Below are 20,728 nucleotides of genomic sequence, written 5' to 3'. Positions count from 1 at the left end.
AACAGAGAAATTTAATTAGAGTCAAAAGTTACTAATTAAGTTTTCAACTGGTGTATTTAAATTAAGAGGCTCAGCCTCTTATTTATAACTCAGAGCCTATGCCCTTTATTTTAATCTTGCCGACGTGAGATTAAAAAATGAGCAATAAGTCAACATTGGAATCTCATGGGTTTTGATTATTGTGATTGAGATAATATTTTTTGGATTGGGCCTGACAAGATAATGGTAGAGAATGAAGATTTTGTGGGTTTAATTTATATTTTCTGATTAAGCCTGAGATTTTATTTAATGATTGATAATTGATTAGTTGCTAGGTTTGTATATGCTCTCCTGATTGGGTTTGGATGCTCAATTTTGAGTGCAGTTGAATAGTTCCCAGAATTTATACTCTTATATGACCCTTATGCTTACAAAAATGAGTCATCCTACGCATACCCAAAACGCAATCGAGAAATGTTAGATCTACAAAGAGATATTATATATAAAAAAAAAGGTTCACAAATGTCATGATTTAATTTGACAAGTGATCCTTACTTCTGAAAAAAAAAAAAACATGTTTTTCTTTGTCTAGTTTTTTATTATTCACACAATAGGTTCGTTGAAAATTAATGAGTAGTCAAGAATAGCCTAAATTAAAAGAAAGAATGCTAAAAAGTGTGATTTTTTCAAATCCTCCTTTATCTTTTCTTGAGTAAGTTAAAGCCCAAAAGCATAAACTGGAAGCATGTCACCTATATTCACATGTCCACCATGCACTGGTGGAGAAAAGTGTGCAGGAGTGGCAGCACTTCCGCTAGTGGGGTGCATATATATGGAGATGGTGGATTGTAAATGTCCTAGATGTAGCCTCCCATGATTCTTGGAGGGCTTATTCCGTACGACACAGGCGCTCCCGGCCAGCCTCTGGTATATATACTGGCAGAAATTCTTGGACCGGGACAATATGTTTTGTTCATTGTCCAACAACCTTAAATACTAAAATTGGTTTTTTTTTTTATATCCAGACCACATAATAATAACAATAAAGAATGATAATAAATCCCTTCTCATTACATGTACGTACCAGTAAGAATGCGTGAGCTACGGAACGCCCGCAGTTTACCATCATCTGTCCGTGTCTTTCATTCTCTCTGCGTCTCATTCCCTTACATTTGGTTTTCTCTTTCTGTGTATCGAGCCTCAAGCGTGTCCAAGCTCACCCACCTCAGGTAGCTAATCAGTATCGTGTCTTAACACGAGTAGGTCCCAAATCTTAACGAAAGTTTTGTTTTTGAAGTCTAAGCAAAGCCCTTTTAGTCTGTTTCTTTTCAGAACAATTTGTTCTCTCTTATTATGCGAACGTTATTTCTGTTTATCCGTTGTGAGAGCATTGCTGGTGGGTATGGACTGTTTTTACTTGTCAGTTATGGTACCATTAATTTTATTCTTTGAAGCTTTTGGATTGAGTATTGCATTTATTGAATATTAGTGGGGGTTTTATGGGTTCTTGTCCCTTTTTTTTTATTTTTTTTTTATTCCTTAAAATTAATTTGTTCCTGACTCAGTAAAGGAATGAACCAAGCTAATGGATTTTCCTACACAAACATGTTTGGTAGTATTATTCTATACGGTATTTGTTAGGGATTTTTGTCGTGTAAACGTTACACTTTGTCTGTTAGCAGTAGCACAAAGATTGGGTTTCTAATTTTCTCTTCAACAGTTCTTCATTTTATTTCACTGGATTCATTTTCTTGTATGTCTCTTCATATCCATTTTTTTGGGGTTGGTATTAGCAAAATGATGGGGTTTCCAATTGCCTCATCGCGGCCTCAGTTTATCCTAGTTGTGCAATTATTAATTAACACCTGCGAAGAACCCTGTTACTTTTATCAGTTACCAGTAGATACATGATATTCAAAAGCTTATTATTGTTAAACTGTGCTGATGTTTCTATTCTGAGGAGTTGGTTGTTAAGCCTATGAGAATAGCATGTGGATGGTAGTTCATGCCATTTCCTTTCTCGTGACCGTTAAAGTTTCAGGAAGTTTGTGCCCCGGGAAATATGGAAGAGGAAAGTGGAACCGGTAATGACAATCCTCTGAATTTGGTGTCTACGAATTTTGGCGGAAAAGCCAATGAAGTCTCTCATTTACCTGAAAATGATCCAGCCCAGAACTTCATTTTGTCTGATGGAAAATGTGGCAACCAGATTATTGCTCTGCCTTTAGCTGAGTGGATTGAGACCCCAAGATTATGTCACAATTATGTCGACTATCTCACAGAAAGTTCAACTTTTTTCCCAAAGGCTTCTAGTGAAGACATGGTGGAGAGCATTCCTTCAAGTGTTGGTGGAATACATTCTGTTCTTGGTGGTGTCTCGAAAATCCAAAGTGATATAATGTACGACAACTTTGGAATGGCTCCTGCTTCGAAACCTGTTGGTTCCTTACCTGACATGGATACTTCTAAGGTACAGTAGCCTAATCAACCTACAACTTCAGAATATGTAGCTGGACCTTTGTGTTCTGGCCTTCAGAAGAAAAAAGATGGCGAGAGTTTCAATGTCTTAAGTTCTGCCCCTAACTGTGTTTCACATGCATGGATTCACATCAATTATCCTTTGAGTTTATGGTATTTCATATTGAATTCCTTTTCTGACGATTACATATTTTGAAAGTTGTTGAAATTCTTTGTTTTGAGTAGGTATGGTTTCTTAGGCCACATGATGAAGGGGGGCCTGGTAATAAATCCATTAGCAAACAATGTCAGATCCATGTTCAGGTGAATCTCCGTATCTTTACTTTCTTTTTAGTGGGACCTCCAGCAGAGGTTGTTGCCTCAACTGATTTTATCAGTTAGAGATTGCTCATTTCTTAAGAATTAGCATCAAACATTACAGAATTCTTGCAAGAATCATACTTCTTGGGCACAAGAATTGGTTGGACATGACGATAATGTTTCTCAACTTGATCCTGGAAATGTTACAACACCTGGTTTCCCGCCCAAATCACTTCGCAGAAAGGGAGCTATGGCAACTGATCGAGTAAGCAAAATACGTCTACCAACCACTTGACATGCTAGTTGAGTTTGCCTAAAACTGTATTAGGTCAAAAGACATGCGTCATGTACTCTGTCAGTCAAAGTGAAAATGTTAAGAATACTCATTCTTTTCAGCTTGGTTAATTTTTTTTGACAAATTGTTTCAATATCATCACATATTTCTTGAATCTTTCTAGCCTTTTTGACTGTGTTCTTAATTCAGAATCGCAGGCTACGAATTGGTGAGAGAATCAATGCATTGCAAGAGCTGCTTCCATATTCTGCAGAGGTAATCTGTTTTCATATGCAATGGCTTGTAATACTCACTGCTGCTTGTTTTGTTTGGAATATGCCTTTTTTTACCTCTTTATCTTTTTGCATCTTCTTACTCTGATGCTTTCATCTGTAATCAATTCTCAGTAGCCACTATAGAACTAGCACAAACAGTGGATTAATGGGTGCTTTATCTTTCTTCAAGCATTATTAAATGTGATGCATAAACCATCACAGTCATCAAAAGTAGACTGTATGTTAGCTGGCTGTCAAGAAAGAGAAGGCATCTGAACTTGTTGCCTGTAAACCATAGAGTGGAACGTGTTGCTCCATTTGTTACATCTTGTATACTTGGGCTTTGCCTATTCGTATTAATATTACCGTTTACCTATCAATAAAAAAACATGTTGCTCCGTTTGCAACTTACAAGTATAGAGCTCTCTAATTAAAGTTTGATTTTAGAGAAGAGGAATTTATTATGTCAAATAAGCACTCTGTTACACTAAGACTTCTCAGTTTTTGGAAACCTGAAAATGCATCGCATTGATTAGTAATATCTGCTTATGATGCAAAAAGACTCAGTTGTGCAAATATACAAGAATACAGCATTTTTGTTTTTGTAGATATGAAGGTCCTGAACTTCACAATTACAATTGTGCTAATACAACTAGCATTGGCGTCATTCAATATTGCACAACACTCTAAAAATGGGACTGCATTGGAGGCAAATCCATCATAATGTAATATGCATGTTGCTTTTCATAGCTATATGATAACACGTCAGTGTGGAGGCTTAATGTGATTCTAAGACCAATTGATCACTTTCGAAAATGTTCTCAAAATTTCATGTTTTAATTTTGATTTTTAGGGTGGTCAAGCATCTGTACTGGATGATATCATTGACTATATCAAGTATTTGCAGCTTCAAATAAAGGTGGTTCTTTTTTTCCCTTTTCAATCTTAGAAATCAGGCAGAGTTAGGCATGTTAGTTTATGTGAGACACTACTGATTGCTGGGAACTTTAATCTGCAGGACTTAAGTCGAAGCAGACTGGGAGGTGAATCAAGTGCTGAACCTCTCGTTTTCCGCGAGGTAACCAGTCATCTATGGAAATCAGCACATTTTATCTCAAACTCCGTATGATATGTTGTCAGTTTTTAATGATATTCAGGGATATGGCCACTACCTTAGCCAGCAGGTGCTGAATGAACCTCTTGAAGAGATGGTGGGGAAATTGCTGGAGGAAAACCCAATAGCTGCTGCCCAGCTCTTGGAGAGTAAGGGTTTTTTCATAATGCCCATTGATTTGGCTGAAGGATTATGCCAAATCATATAGAGTATGGACAATTGGGATGGCTCATATATACTAGACTTTCAGCCTTTGCTTATATTACTCTCTTTCCCTAACCTTTTCGTGGCTTTGTGTCAGATACTGAAATTTCTCTCTTGAGTGATTTTATCACTCTGCAAAAATTACTCAAAAAGTGAAAATTTTGACAGTGGTAGTTGTGCAGTTTCCATTTCAAGTACTTGGTTTTGTATTACTACCTTTGCTGCATGAACACATGAGTGAGCGATTGGTTTTATGTTTAGATAAAAGATTGTTCCCTCCTCTTAAACTTCTTAAACTCCACACTAAAATATAATTCTAATACTGGCCGTTTTCTCTATTGATTAATGGCATCACGCATCTTAACATGATACATAGAAAGACTGAAGTTTTGGATTTGATACACTGTGATGAGGTGTAAAACTATCTGGTCATGTCCTTGAAAATTTGCTAGAGATTTATGGATTGGTAGATATATATGTCCAGATATATTAGATTAGTAACTGAAGCTTCAGAGGACTAATTATCAGAATTACCGTTGTTTGTCCCTATTCCTGAAGTTTTTCAATAAAAACTTCAAAAAGCCATTAAGCGTTTCGCTAATGCTACTACCTCCACACACACACACACATAATCTTAATTCCATTGTGTCGTATTTAACATAATATATTTACATTTTCTTGTTGTTGTAAGTTCTGGGTATGCATATAAGATTTGAGTTCTTATTGTGGGCTTATCATGTAAGGCTAATGTTCTATTAATTTCTAATTTTATGTTAAAAGAATGGAAAGCTGCCTTCAACAATTATGCCATCACAGAAATCTCAAATAGAGAATGAAACAATACATGATATTCGCATGGTGGTGTTACAGACTTTTTGAAAGACATGCCGCTTAAGGAAATTTTAGAGGCGCATTGTAGAGCACTGAAGTGAAGACCGATGAACAACCAACCTACATTCTTGTAAAAACCGAGCATGAAGCTCTAGAGAAAAAAACCGTAGCGTCCTTCAACAACCATGAGACCCATGTGCATCAATGAGCAGCACGTGTGATTTACGACACTAAGTGTGATGGATGTGTTTCGTCCTCCTGCAGAATGTCTTTAGCAACCTGCAAGCATAAAATAGGGGTGATTTGGGGAGGTGAGGGACACCTTCGATACTTAAGTCAATGATATCAAAGTGGATATATTGCTTTTCTAATTGTCTCATCAAGTCTTATTGGTACGTAGCTTGTCCCTCCATTTGGTTGGGCTTGCCTTTTGGTGCGATTCCTGGTGATCCCTCTTGGGATGTGGATTGTTAGGGCTTTAATTTTGCTTGTGCGAGAGAGCAACATATTGGAGATTAATGTAGCGGGTGAATATCGTAGGCGAGTATCATGCCAGGGGTCATTGACACCCTCGTCACTCGTTACGTCATTAAGTCAGGTTCCATTCATGACAACTATTTTTGAATGAATTCCATACCCTTGCGCATTTGGCATTCCATGCCCTCGTTTGTCAAGCTTATGGTTTTCGAGTCTATGGGCCCTTAGGTCATGTCGTCTGGCCCGACTCTTTTGGGAATATTAGGCCAACAACTATGGATTTTGGCGTGGGTGATGAAAGAATTGGTGGAACATGCATGAGGTGAAGGTGGTGTTCATGTAACGCTCTAATAGAAGGTTCCAAACCGTATAACTTATAGTATTTTAAAAAAATTAGTCATTGATATAATTAAAGCGCTATTGAAACATTATATATAACAAGAACTTCTCATTTTCAAGTTATGTGGGATCATGTATACCATCTATCCTTATTACTTTATCATTCAATATGGGATATCACAATCTCTACTCCTTACATTTCTAATATCCTTGTCGGGTCCGTTGTCGTAGATGACACAACTTAAGTTTCACATTTTTAGTTGTGATGGGCTAATCTGATATCATTTGTAACGTTTCAATAGAAAGTTTAAGTCACATTGCTTATACTCTAATAGAACTTGTCGATAATATAGTTAGAGCCCATTTAAAACATTATAAAAAATAAAAATTTCTATTTTCTAAATAACGTAGGATTTTATATACTAACCAACCTTATCATTTTAGAGATATCACAATCTCTTCCTTTATACTCCTGACATTTTCGTCAAGTTCGTTCGTCGTAGGTGGATCTCAAAGGCAGGGATGTTTCACGATTCCCGTTCGTTGGACGGATACCATCCTTAAATGCAAGGTATTCCTATAGAAGGGTGCTGATGGTGGGTCTTGTACGGCTCATGAGCCGATCGTGTTGATGGTTCCTGGACACATCGGAGGGATGCAACTCGGCCGGGATGGACTTTGATATCCCGGTCAGGCCAAACCAAAGGAGGGGGCAAGAATATCCCCTCGTGCTTTGGAAATCGAGATTGTCGCCAATATTTCCAACCTCTCACATATTTTCACTGGGAAATCGTACAAAACAAAATAAAAAGTTCAAATAATATGAAAAGAAAAAATAATTGCCACAAGTGGCCAACCCCAAGGGTCGCACTTTAATACCAGTCAGCTTCTCCATTAATTGTGAGAATACGATCTTAAATGTGTACAAAGACTGCCGTACTGAAGTTGACCCCAATCTCTTCAACTCCATTGCCTGCCTTTCAAAAAGGTCCATACATGAGTCAGCGTGCAATCCTCAACACCAAGTTGACCCACTCCTCTCCTAATGGTCCGTCTTGTCAAAACCTAAGCAACTTAACTCCTAATTTCATAATCTTAGATTCTTAATTGTCATCTAGAATGTATGAATTATATTATTTATAAATTAATATTCTGCCAAACTCACTAAAATTATAAAAATAATCAAAATATATACTACTAGAAAGAAACCGTAACAATATATAAGATGACATGAATTTATCTAAATAAAACAAAACAAAACAATCTTACAACTCTCTCGCCCAAGCTCAGAGTGGGTGTCGGGCGAGCAACATAGATGAGTACAAAGAAATTAGGTCACAAGAAGGAAAAAGAAAAGAGAAAGGAAGAGAAAGAAAAGTTGGCTTTTAAGAGTTTTACATTTCTCGAGTAGGAGTGTTTTTTCGTTGTGCCAATATGACAAGTGTGGATGACACGTTAAAATTACAGCCGAAGAATAGAATTTTCAAAATATAAATATTACTCGCAATCAGTATTGACATGCTTTTGTAAAAAACTAAATACTTTTTCCTTTGGTGGCTATTGGTCTTTAAGTTAATGATGAGGATGTCATTGGCTCTGGAACTATACCAAAATCATGCTTGATCAATGATAGCATTCAACCTACAATTTAACTTATTTGACATGTAGAATTCAATATCATCACTCATTCAGTAGCCCACTAATTCTAAAGCCTTTACTAGGTGCATATTTTATGCATTCAAACCCTACATCATATTATCCAAGATCACCCTCTCAACTCAACAAGTCTTTTCATGACTGCATGCCAACTTCCTCTCTCAACACCACCAGCTGGCCATCCATTCAAATGATTGGAAAGGTAGATTTCTTTTTTGTTCACATAAATTTTTTAATCTTGTTATAAAAATAAATTTATAAATTAATATGATTTTATACTATACGTTATTATATTAAATTTATTTTTAAAATATTAAATTATATTAATATATAAATTTAATTTTTAAAATATTATCATGATTAAAATATTTTTTATTATATAAAAAATATAAAAATTATGATGATATATTATTTTACTTTTTTGTTAGATAAATAAACAAACCGTTAGCTAGGATTGATGGGACTTAAAGCGCTTCATGATCACCGCGATGATTGAATTGTGAGTGCATTGTATTATGGAGGGGAACTCCGTCGGCGTGCGTGACTTTCAACAGGTTCAGCATTCCAATTTTAATTCTTATCATCTTAGGTATCAATCATTGATTATATATATATATATATTATATATAAATATATATTTAATCAGCATATTATCATTGAAATCTGATTGATTTGACATTTTAAAGCAAACCAACCTCTTCTTTTTGACGAGATAATTACTCCCGTATTACACGTGTTTGTATGTGATTGATAGTGACTTTGATTGAATTTCTTTTATATAATTTTAAAGAAAATATTAATTGAATAGATAAAATTGATAAGTAAAAGTGACCGATCGATTTCTTTATTTTATTTTTATTTTTTAATTTAATTTAATGATTAAGAAAGTAAATATTAATGAAATAATATTTTTTTTATTTTTTAAAAAATATTTAAAATTGTGTAAAAATGATTAAAAAAAAGGAAAAAAGAATCATTTACACTGCATTGATTCATTTTATCGATTATTTATCAGTACTAGTAGCATTATCCTAATTTTAATCATTTAATTGATGAATTTCTCGATGGTCTTCCGAGCATTTTTATTGAGGATTATATATATATATATATATTTTAAATTATGCAAGAAGGTTATGTTATGATATTTTTAATCTAGATTTAAAGAGCAAAGGAAAAAAAATAATTGGATAAATTAGTAATAAAAGAGGTGTAAGAGTATCGTTATACTAATTTTAAAAATAATAATATTTTTTATCATATTTAAACATCAAATCAAAAATAAAATAATATTACTTAGCTATATATAAGTTGTCATTTAGTAGTAACTTTATCAATTTCCTTTTTTTAATCTCATTGACCAGCTTTGAGAAAATCAAACCCTAGAAGAGATTTTTTTTTTTTTTGTTCTCTAAATTTTAGTTTATTTTTCAATTGATTTATTAATTTTACAGATAGTTATTTTTTAAGTCTTAAATCTTATCAACAAATCTTACATGTTGATAAGCCATTTCTTTTCTTTTTTAAAAGCTAATTATGATTTTTTAAAACAGGTGTCTATATATAATTGGTTGTGACATAATAGACAAATATATATCTATCAATCAAGTAATAAAGCTTGGGAAGAGACAACCTTAAAAGAAAATTGTATGGAGGAATCTTTTCTCATCTATTTTGAACTTATCAAGTTAGGAATGGTACGAAGGGTTAGCAATGGTAAAAGTATAAAGATCTGGCATGACAAATGATTACCTATACAAACTCCAATAGAGTTCAATCATGAGTTAAAATTTTGAATAGTAATACAAGAGCCAGTGAGATTATTGAATAAGTAACCAGGCAGTGGAAAGAATGATTAGTAGATGAAATATTTAGAAAGGAAGAAACTGAAGTAATAATAAATATTACACTGAGCATCACTAGTGTTGAGGATAGAATCATTTCGGGTTCATAAATAACTCTGAGATACAATCTGTTTGGCAACAAATCTAGAATCTTAGTATTCGAGGTTCTGTCAAGCACTTTATTGGAAGGCAGCTGATAATATCCTTCCAACCAGAAGTAACCTTTTCAAGAAGAAGAAAATCAATACATATCTTTGCACAATATGTGAAAAAGAAGAAGAGAATATTGTTCATGCAATAAGGTATGGAGGAGTCTTTTCTCATCTATTTTGAACTTATCAAGTTAGAAATGGTACGGAGGGTTGGCAATGGTAAAATTATAAAGATCTGGCATGACAAATGATTACCTATACAAACTCCAATAGAGTTCGACCACAAGTTAAAATTTTGAATAGTAATACAAGAGTCGGTGAGATTATTGAAGAAGTAACCAGGCAATGGAAGCAAGGATTAGTAGATGAAATATTTAGAAAGGAAGAATCTGAAGTAATAATAAATATTACATTAAGCATCACTAGTGTTGAGGATAGAATCATTTGGGGTTCATAAACAACTCTGAGATACAATCTGTTTGGCAACAAATCTGGAATCTCAGTATTCGAGGTTCTGTCAAGCACTTTATTGGAAGGCAGCTCATGATATCCTTCCAACTAGAAGTAACCTTTTCAAGAAGAAGATAATCAATACATATCTTTGCACAATATGTGAAAGAGAAGAAGAGAATATTGTTCATGCAATTTGGAGCTGCTTGGCAGCAATAGATGTATGGGTTGAAAATGATAGTCCATTGAAAAAATGGTCAAGCGCATAAATAGATTTCATGGAGCTCTGGAATAGAAGTATTGAGAAATTAAAAATTGAAGATGTTAAGTTGGTGGTTTATCTTATGAAGAGGATATGGTTAAGGAGAAATTCACTGATTTTTTAACACAGATTTGAGAACACGAGACAAGTATTCAAGGCTGCAAAACTAACCAAGAACTATATGCTAATTGATCATCAACCAGGTACTGCTATGAGACAACAAATAAAATGGAAGAAGCCAAGTAGAATGTGTAAAACTGGGATATTACTATAGATAACAAAAAACAGAAGGTGGGAATATGAGTCATAATACAAAATTCAGAAGGTGATATTCTTGCTTCTTTATGTTCAAGCTTTAATTAGATAATAAAGCCAATTGCTGAAGCATGTGACCTCAGAAGAGCAATGATCCTATGCATAGAATTGGGACTTCCTCACATGGTTCTAGAAAGAGATGCACAGTTAATAGTTAAGACTGCTACTAGTTGTGAAGAAATCTGCACAAAGTATGATGTTCTAATTGAGGATGCATGAAGAATGTTTTGGGAAAGACCAAGCTCGAGTCTCAATTTCACTTATAGAGAGAGAAATAGTGTAGCTCATAAACTTGCGAAGTTAGTTATTAGACTATAGGATGAGATTATATGGATTGAGGAAGGTCGTAGTCAAATTCTTACTTTAGTTATGAGTAGGGTTGAGCAACCGAGTACCGGACCGAGTATCCGGGTATACCCGGCCCGGAACCCGGATTCCAAATCTGGGCCGGAGTCCGGCCCGGATATACCCGGGTTATGAGCCGGGTTGGAACTCGGATTGATCCGGGTTTTTACAACCCGGAAATCCGGGTTCCGGCCTATACCCGGGTTTTATTTTTTTATTTTTTTTGTTTAAAAAGTCTGATTATTAAATTTTTTTCAGCAAATAAATATTGTGGCACATAACATTTCTTTTTCTTTTTCTTTTTCAGATCAACATTCCTTGTTACTTTCGATGAAGCTATGTAGTATCAAAGACTATATAGAGTTGCCATAAATGATCAATGAAAGCTTTTGTTGGTGAAAGCTGAACTTGCCCCAGGAAACTAAAGAACTATAAAAGTAGTATCAATTACTTGCTACTTTCGATGTATCCCTTATAAACTAAAGAACTGTAAAAGTTAAACATTACATCATTTCCACTTCCAGATCTTGATCCGTAGACACAGCCATACCAAATCATGTAAGAACAAGTAGTAGATGCAAGGACAGTACAGAGAAGGCACATGCAACATCATTTGCAAAAGCAAAAAACCTGCAAATACATGGTTAAATATATAAATAACAGCACATAATTATATTCTGTGCATGCAAAAGCATTACCAAATGTATAATGCATGCATGGTTTAGGCATATAATTATATTCTTTCCCTCCTGGACCACACTCAAATCATTCAACACTACTTTTTCCCAATAAACTAGAATGAAAAATAAACATATTTGTAACAATGAAACAATATAAGATTAAAAGCTCTTTCTACGAGGCTTAATTCAATTAATATTTCCTTGAGACTTTAGGAGAATTAACAAATAAAAGTTATAACCAAGTAACCTGTGCTGTTGCATCATGTATATTGTAACAATGGCATTATACATATCTTCCCAACTCTTCTTTGCAAGTGTAGCATAGAGGCTTACGCTCGGGCTTATCCAGAAAAATGGTATAAACTAAAGTGGCAATTTTGAAAACACTTACAAATGCTTTGTTTCAGCTTATAGTCAAGACTCAAAACCACTACTTTAGTGGTTCACACTTCTTTGTTTCAGTTTCATACCAAACAATCCAGCTTAATCCTGAAAGGTGTTTTAATGGATGATCTCTATCAAAATTCATCATTCTCTCAATTTCAATCCTCTCCTTTCTGGTTTATTAGTTGCTTATTGCCTATGAACTTTAGTCTTGCATTTTTCAGTTTCTTTTTTGGTTAATTTTTATGTTCATAGTTGACGATTGTTTTCCTACTAGGTTGAATTTATTTTTTAATCACAGCCCTCTGTCTCTCTACCACCATTTTTCGATCCCATCACCAACTCCACCCCACCAAAACCACCTCAAAAGACAGCATCGAAAGATGCATAAAATATGCAAAAGTATTAAAAAGAACATCTAATAAGCAAAAAGTTATTAGGATCAGTTTTGGAGATTCATATTTTTCTAACCATTTATCAGCGGATGAAATTCGGTGCGAAGCAAGAAGTTCCCATCCAGAACCTACATGATAAAACCAAATCAATAAACTCTTTGGAACTCAACCAAGGACAAGCACAAAATCTCTTACCTCCATTGAAAATTAACCAAGGATAAACTTTTCAGCATGAATGGGAATGGAGACTCACATCAGCTTCGGTTGAAGATGAAGCTAGATGATCGTCTAAAAAAAATTAAAAATTGAGTTAGATAGATAATAAACCGAATTAGATAGATATTAAAAAAAATATTTCACGTTTCAAACTTACCTTCAAGGTCCATCGACTGTATGTATTCTTCCAAATCCCGAATGTTAATTGGTTTGGTCCTTAATCAATTTTGAGTGCAAATGAGAGCTTCAACAGTTTCTGGAGACAAGGAACTCCTAAAAGGATCCAATATGCGTCCTCCAGTACTAAATGCGGACTCCGAGGCAACAATGGAAATGAGGGTAGCTAACACATCACGTGCTACCTCAACAAGGACAGGATAGTTAACGGCATTAATTCTCCACCAATCTAAGATATCAAAACCGAGCGAGTTGTCTATACACGTCTAAGAAAAATATCTATCTAGCTTCGATCTAAACTCCGTAACACCTCGTTTCTTAAGAAAGTTGGTAAACATGATCTTAAATTTAGTAGGAACCGGTGCTGGCTCATCACCAATATTTATATTAGTGCTGCTTGGCCTTCCTTGAGCCACATTAGAACTCCTCCCACTAGCCACACGAAATGTGTTATACTGCTCAATCAAGTGGCCTAAAAGGAGTTTAACCCTATCATCTATCTTATTTGCCAACTCACACCCTCTACATTTTTGCAACCAGAAATTCATTGCCATCATTTTATATCGTGGATCAAGTACAAAAGCAACATATATCATCAAGTTGAACCTATTTGTGCTACCCCAATACTTCTCATACTTATTTCTCATATTTATGCCCATAGTACTAGTGATAATATCATCACTCAAGCACATATCATTTAATGTATCCTCAATTGTGCAAAGTTGCTCAAAATAAACATTAGCTGTCACATACAAAGAACCAGTTAAACGGTTGAGACGTTCTCTTCAGTCAAAGACATTTAAAGTAGAGCTCAGCTATGCTACCAAAATACCCTTGAGGTCCATTGCTCTTGCCCTCAAAGGAGCAGCTGAAGACAACAATTCTCAGGACGCCTTAAGAGTCCTTGATATAATCTTGAGGCAGCAAGCTGCTGATAGGTGCTTCTTTCTCTCTTTGTTGTATATGTATTTTTTATTTAATGTTTTGGATATATCGGCCATTTACATATTGCTGTTTGCTATAACTTTCTTGAACTATGGTTTTGAATTTACAGGGGTTGTCTTTTGGTAAGGCAATCATTTTTCCATGACGACTCAAGAAATTTCACTGATATTGGAGGAGGTGTTCACGGACTCCGGGGTTTCCATTCTAGCTTTCGACCAACTCAGGGTGGCTTGTCTCTTAATATGGGTATAGCAATTGTTCTTGGTGGTGTAAACTTCATGTTTACAGGACTTGACAGTTACTTGTTGGTAGTGCTGCTGTTTTAAATTTTTTTGTGCAAATGTGCCTACGACAATGATCCTAAAACCTGGCCCCGTGATTGATTTTCTGATAGCTAACCAGAATGTGCGGGAATCTCGCGATATTGATTGGTTAAAGGTTAAAACCTGCTAAAACTTGTGTGAAAGATTCAAACTCCAGTGTTGGATTTTATTGAAATTTCGAACCTGTGTTCATTTTCAGGCTAAGAGAATGCTGAGAAATCTTAGGGTTAATGTTTTGGACTGATTTGGGTGTGATTTCTTAGGGTTATCGTGGTAAATGTTTGCAAGTTGGAAGAACATAGCCCCATAGCCGTTTGCTCATTTGTTAGCATAAACTTTAAAGAGCATGCATCAAGGGGCTCTGCCTCATATAATATTCCACATTCCACAAAACCTCAGTTCAATACAAATGCACACCCAAATCAGAAACCCAAAACACACCCAAAATCAGAAACCCTAAACAAATCACACCCAAATCAGAAACCCAAAACAAATCACACCCAAAATTAGAAACCAAACCAAACAAATCACACCCACTAAACAAACCACACCATAAACTAAAGAACCGAAATGAAAGAAGAGTTTATCAAAAATTGACCAGATGAAAGCGACGACTGGATGACGGCGACGACGGGATGACGGCGACGACGGGATGAGTGGAGGATGGCGAGTCGACGACGACGGGATGAGGCTAGGGTTTTGGGAAAATTCGTTGAGAGAGAGAGAGAGAGAGAATCAAATTGGGGAAGGGGGAATCGGGATGCTGTAGACCGTGTAGGGCATTAACCCAGTGCCAAAACGGCATCGTTTTGGCACTGGTTATAGGTTTTAAAAAAACCCGGGTACCGGATTTAAAACCCGGGTACTCGGCCCGGGTTCACCCGGGTTTTAGAAACTGGGCACCGGCCCGGGTGTTTTCTGGACCGGTGCCCGTAACTGGAACGGAAAAAAATCTGGCTCGGTTGCCCAGCCCTAGTTATGAGTGAGAAAGCGTGTAATAAATATTTCATCGATTCTTATGAATAAAACTGCAAGCTATGATTTTATTTTTTATTTAAAAAAAAGTAATAAAATTTGATTAAACCCTTGAAGCTAATGAAATTAAGAGAATATTTTTTTTCTTTTTCTTTCTTCTTCTCGACAAGTTTTTTAATTCTTATTTATTTATTTATTTATTTTAATCTTATTTCATTTTCAATCAAATGATCCCCTGATGATTTGGGCTCTGAAAATGCCACTAAAGTTACTGACGATCATTATATGTCAGAATAGATGCAAAAACTAAACCTAAAAGATCGATGATGATTTTGTCAAACCCCACTAAGACGAGGGAATCGTATATTTCTTACCATAAAATTAAGAGAGAGAGAGAGCACTTTGTTGCTTTTTTTTTTTAGCGATGCTTAGTGCTGAGTGACTTTAGTTCAATGTTTAAGGTTGAAGCATTTCTGAGTGCTGACATCACAATTCCATAAAATAACATTAAAAAATTTAAAAAAAAAACCAAGCATTATGATTTGACTGTCTTTAATGGTCTAATAAATCATGGCATATGAAAAGACCAATTCTCTTATATACATTTATTTTTATGTATTTATTACATATTTTATTAATGTAATTGATAAAAATAATTATTTTATATTAAAAATAATCAATCACATTAATAAATTACATAAAAAATACGTAAAAATGATTGTATAAAATTTTTGATATGAAAATTCTATTTTTCCATACACCACACACACGTGTACATGATTAATTTTTATAATATGCAGAAGGATATGATTAAGAAAGCAAATGGGTGGTGTATTTAAATGCAACTGTTTATCTTATCTTGTGCTAGCATGCGTAGAAAGGCATAAGATTAGTCAAGATGCCAACAAATTTTGATGGATGAAAGAAAATCTTGAAGGCAAATGGACGTGATCAAGAGAAAAGAAACACATATTCTTATGCAATTTGACATATTGAAACATGAAACCACTAAAGAAAGAACTTTTTCTTTCTTAAAAGAGAAATGATATTTGCAGTCGTAATTGTGTAAGCGGCGTGCAGTCACTTTAAAAAAAATAAATTAATATAAGACCCACATGAAAAAAAATAACTTTTTAATCGTGGATCCCACTCTTTTTCAAAGCGATTACACGATATTTACAATTTCACGACTGTATATAACATTGCTCTCCTTAAAAACATTATAAATTTATATGCCCTTCCATGTTACTGGACAGTCCATACATTCCCAAAAAAATAAGAATACGTAAATATGCCACCAAAAATCATTAAAATACGATAAAATAAAAAATGAAAAAAAGAGAGAGAAAGAGAAGGTGGGGGTGGAGGGAATACTGTTGGAGAACTGCTAGCGCCACCGAGAGGTCTTCCCCGATAATTTCCAACCGTAAGTACAAAGTTACTTTTTTATTTTGTGTGTTTTTTTCAAGCATTTTAAAATAATTTTAAATATATTTTTTAAAATTTATAAATTTATTAAAAAACACTTCCTTAATTATTAAATAAATAAATAAATAAAAAAGAATCGGTAGAATCTCTCGGTAAAACCATCGATTGCTTAAGCATTTTCCATACTATTATTGTTTCTCTACCTCTTGTCCTGTTGGTGACAATGATTAATTCCGAAGTTCAAAAGAAAGAGACCCAATTGACGATGCACTTGGAGCCCTCTATAAATTCGATCTCATCCCCTTAGGCTTTGTCCCCATAGTTCAACTTCCAGCTCTCAAATATCCCCATCTTTGATCCTTGTTATCAATTATCATTGACATATAAGTCTAGAAAGGTGAGGTTTTTAACTAAATTCATTGACATATGTGCGCGGGCGAGCGAGCATGTTACCTTTTTTTTTTTTTGCCCCTAAATTCTTATACAATTTTAATGTTGTTTTCATTTTTTTTCTAATATCTTTCAGTAGGTTCTTCATCATGGGGTTTTCCATGTTCATGTGCAAGCAATTAACACGAACACTATTAGATAATTTCTCATCTGGTATGCTGAAAATGGATGTCGTCTTCAATCCTCGGAGACACAGAGAAAAGGTAATCATTGTAATGGGAGCAACCGGAACCGGCAAGTCAAGACTTTCCATCAATCTCGCAAACCATTTTCCGGCAGAAATCATCAACTCCGACAAAATGCAAGTGTACGAGGGACTTGACATAGTCACCAATAAAGTAACCGAGGAAGAGCAACGTGGGGTGCCACACCATCTGCTAGGGATACTAAATCCCAATGCAGATTTCTCTGTCACAAACTTCTGTAACAAGGCATCACTTGCCATCGAGTCAAGTTTGGGACGAGGCCGGCTCCCGATCATCGTCGGGGGCTCAAATTCCTACATCAAGGCCTTAGTCGACGATGACGACTACATGTTCCGATCGAAGTATGAATGTTGCTTCCTCTGGGTTGATGTGTCAATGCCTGTGCTCCGCTCATTTGTTTCAAAAAGAGTAGATCAAATGCTTGAAAATGGCATGGTGGATGAGCTGAGAAAAATGTTTGATCCCAATGCAGATTACTCAAGGGGGATTAGAAGAGCAATTGGGGTACCAGAATTTGATCAATATCTTAGAAACGAACCATTTTTAGATACAGAACAACGTGGGATGTTAATCCAAGAAGCAGTAAGTCAAATGAAGGAAAACACATGCAGATTAGCATGCCGGCAACTGGGGAAAATTCATCAGCTTAGAAACATGAAAGGGTGGAATATGCACAGGTTTGATGCCACCGAAGTGTTTCAAAAGCAGGGCAGAGAAGCAGAAGAGGCTTGGGATCAGCTTGTTGCTGGACCAAGTGCAGTGATTGTGGGTCAGTTTCTTTACAATTTTGCCCCCACCACCACCTCCATGATCCCTAAAAATGTAGCAGGGTTTAAAGTTATGAGGAACGTAGGACCTGCCATTGCAACCGCAACTTACTAGAGATCGAGCAAAGTTGAGATACTCTATAATTTTTTGACCCAAATGCTTTCTACAATTCAAAGAGAATTCGAACATAAACAGACACAATTTGTGAACCTTATAACATTAATGCTGCCAATGACCAAAGTGGATTCCGGCATTAATGATTGCGGAGTTTACTCACTGTGTTTATATTTTTTTAAATTGTAGAAAGTGTTTACACGTCAGAAGATTACAGGAAATCTTGATCTCAAACCCTATCATGCGGGTTTTCTTTTTTTCTTTTTTTCTTTTTTTAATGCGAATAAACCATCTTGTCATTTGAGGTGAGAAATAAAAGAGTGTAAAGATCATACCGAGCTTGTAATTTCAACCAAGGAAGTTGAAACATGAATCATTTTTCGTTTGCAAGTTTTGTATTGGTTTACTCTCCATCATTTGAAGCTAATAGTAACATATGTCACTCGATAGTCCACGTCGTTATTCATGTTCATGCATCTAAGTGTTTAAAATCACATCCAAAGGTGATCTCTAATCACATCATATATATATATATATATATATATAAATGTATGTCAGTCGATAATCTACATCATTGTTGAATCATCATCTTCCCATTACATCCAGATTCCAAACACTTCTAATCCCACCAGACTTGTTATTCCAATTGGCCGGACAAAGATTATAAAAAGAACAACTTTATAATTCTCATGTATTTAATAAATGGGATTTCTCTCTTAATTTTTTCACATCAACCAAACAGGCTAAGGAATTTTAGATTTTATCCTTGGAGCTCGTTTGGATTGAGAAGTGATCTCATCATTACAATTCATTATTAGACTTTTCTCCTAATCGTATCGAACATAATGATGAAAAAGTTAATATTCATTCATCAATTCTCTCGTATTTTTATTAAAGAAATATTGTTCCAAGAACATTATCTAAAAAATAATTAAACAACTTTGAGTCGATAAAAATCAATCTGAGTTGATTGGAATCGTTTTCATGAATAGGTCGATTAACTGGTTCATGAAGATAAATCCATATGATTTCTGATAATTATAACTTAAATAGACTAAAAATCTATCTGAAATCATGATGATCATGTTCTAGATCAACTTGGCGTAAAACAACTTAATAACTGATAAGGATGAAGGTAAAAGCTCGACCACACGTCCAAACCACAAAGTAATGACGCGTGGTAATTCCAATATCAAATGGAAGAATGGGATCCATCCATCCATACCTGAGAATAGGATCATGAATGGCTGGCTTTCACGTTGTAGCCCTACACTCAGGGTACCGACTTGCAATAATAATTAATTAAAATAAATAAATAAATAAGAAATATTACAATACACCACACTCTCAATTTATTTTCATTGTATCATATTATAAGATGTAACATATTTATTACTTTTAGTTAATATTTTATCATCTAAGAAGAATAAATATGTCATATTTTACATAATAAAATAAAAGTGAGATGGTATTATAATGTACAGAATTAAAATTCTCCTAATCAATGTAATCATCATTCTTATACCACACACCACACACTACACATAATATTTTTTTTATTTTTTTTCTTATTGAATACGTGGTGTATGCTGAGTAAAATTAATTAATTAATTTAAGAAAAATAAAATAAAAATAAAAATAATATATAACGTGTGAAAATGATATATATATAGTAAAGCTCTTAATAGAATTTTAAATAAATAAATTAAAAAGATGAGATTAGATGCATGTATGGTGGCCGCATGCAAGCGCATCTTTTCGTACACCCCCTCCGCGTCGCCCTAGAGCATCCGTTGACTCCGTACGAAGTGTGTGAAACCAAAAACCCCCTCACTTATACGCTATTGCATATTCTATTTACGAGTGCGTCGAGTCGTCGACCATATTTCTTCCGCCCTTTTATCGCCAATACAACCACGAGGGCAATCATTATTAAGAGATTTTTCAATTATTAAGATTGGAATTTGATACAATCTTTTTACTTGATTATATTTTTATAATTTAAAAATAATTGACATCTACGTGTATTTAAACAAACGGAATATTTAGTTGATCTCTTCTTATCTTATTTTAATATTTAAATATTATTTAAATATAAATATTTTTTAACTTCTCACTTCTTTTTTTTTTCATCTAATTATTATTATTCATTACAACATTTCTAAATTTTTATATAAAACATAAAAATAGTTCAACTTTTTTAAATTCTAAAATAAAAATTATTTATAACAATATTTTTATTAAATTTCTTTATCTTTTTCCAAAACTCAATAAAAATCTTAACTCAAACTATTTTATTACCATTCACAAATCATTTTATTATATCGATATATTTCTCATCTCATCTCATCTGACTATCCAAACGAGACTTTAAT

At 34.5% G+C, this 20,728-nt stretch overlaps 2 protein-coding genes across 8 annotated transcripts; both read left to right on the top strand.

Moving 5' to 3' along the window:
- Positions 1-1,049: 1,049 nt before the first annotated feature.
- On the top strand, positions 1,050-4,818 carry LOC122318223 (transcription factor UNE12-like). 7 transcript variants are annotated; one of them, XM_043135427.1, is made up of 8 exons: positions 1,050-1,208; positions 2,015-2,449; positions 2,683-2,760; positions 2,879-3,022; positions 3,242-3,307; positions 4,160-4,225; positions 4,325-4,384; positions 4,464-4,818. In XM_043135427.1, exons 2-8 carry the CDS (start codon positions 2,042-2,044, stop codon positions 4,626-4,628), a joined length of 987 nt encoding a protein of 328 aa, XP_042991361.1. In that variant the 5' UTR covers positions 1,050-1,208; positions 2,015-2,041; the 3' UTR covers positions 4,629-4,818. The 7 variants fall into 7 exon arrangements, with proteins under 7 accessions (XP_042991361.1, XP_042991355.1, XP_042991357.1 ...); XM_043135421.1 differs by having other exon boundaries at positions 2,864-3,022; XM_043135423.1 differs by having other exon boundaries at positions 1,054-1,238; positions 2,864-3,022.
- A 12,260-nt stretch (positions 4,819-17,078) lies between these two features.
- LOC122319020 (adenylate isopentenyltransferase 3, chloroplastic-like) lies at positions 17,079-18,802 on the top strand. The gene is made up of 2 exons (XM_043136874.1): positions 17,079-17,212; positions 17,342-18,802. Exon 2 carries the CDS (start codon positions 17,355-17,357, stop codon positions 18,351-18,353), a length of 999 nt encoding a protein of 332 aa, XP_042992808.1. The 5' UTR covers positions 17,079-17,212; positions 17,342-17,354; the 3' UTR covers positions 18,354-18,802.
- The last annotated feature ends 1,926 nt before the right edge of the window (positions 18,803-20,728 follow it).

Source organism: Carya illinoinensis, chromosome 8, assembly GCF_018687715.1.
Source record: "Carya illinoinensis cultivar Pawnee chromosome 8, C.illinoinensisPawnee_v1, whole genome shotgun sequence".
Lineage (NCBI taxonomy): Eukaryota > Viridiplantae > Streptophyta > Magnoliopsida > Fagales > Juglandaceae > Carya > Carya illinoinensis.
The sequence above is the reverse complement of the archived record's forward strand: the minus strand, read 5'-3'. Positions and strand labels throughout refer to the sequence as shown.

What these genes read in the sequence shown, in the direction of transcription:
- LOC122318223 (XM_043135421.1), top strand. Translation starts at nt 2,042, where the DNA reads ATGGAAGAGGAAAGTGGAACCGGTAATGACAATCCTCTGAATTTGGTG. An exon ending in CTGACATGGATACTTCTAAG is followed by an intron (nt 2,450 to 2,682) that starts GTACAGTAGCCT and finishes TGTTTTGAGTAG; the next exon opens with GTATGGTTTCTTAGGCCACA. An exon ending in ATTTGCAGCTTCAAATAAAG is followed by an intron (nt 4,226 to 4,324) that starts GTGGTTCTTTTT and finishes TTTAATCTGCAG; the next exon opens with GACTTAAGTCGAAGCAGACT.
- LOC122319020 (XM_043136874.1), top strand. Translation starts at nt 17,355, where the DNA reads ATGGGGTTTTCCATGTTCATGTGCAAGCAATTAACACGAACACTATTA.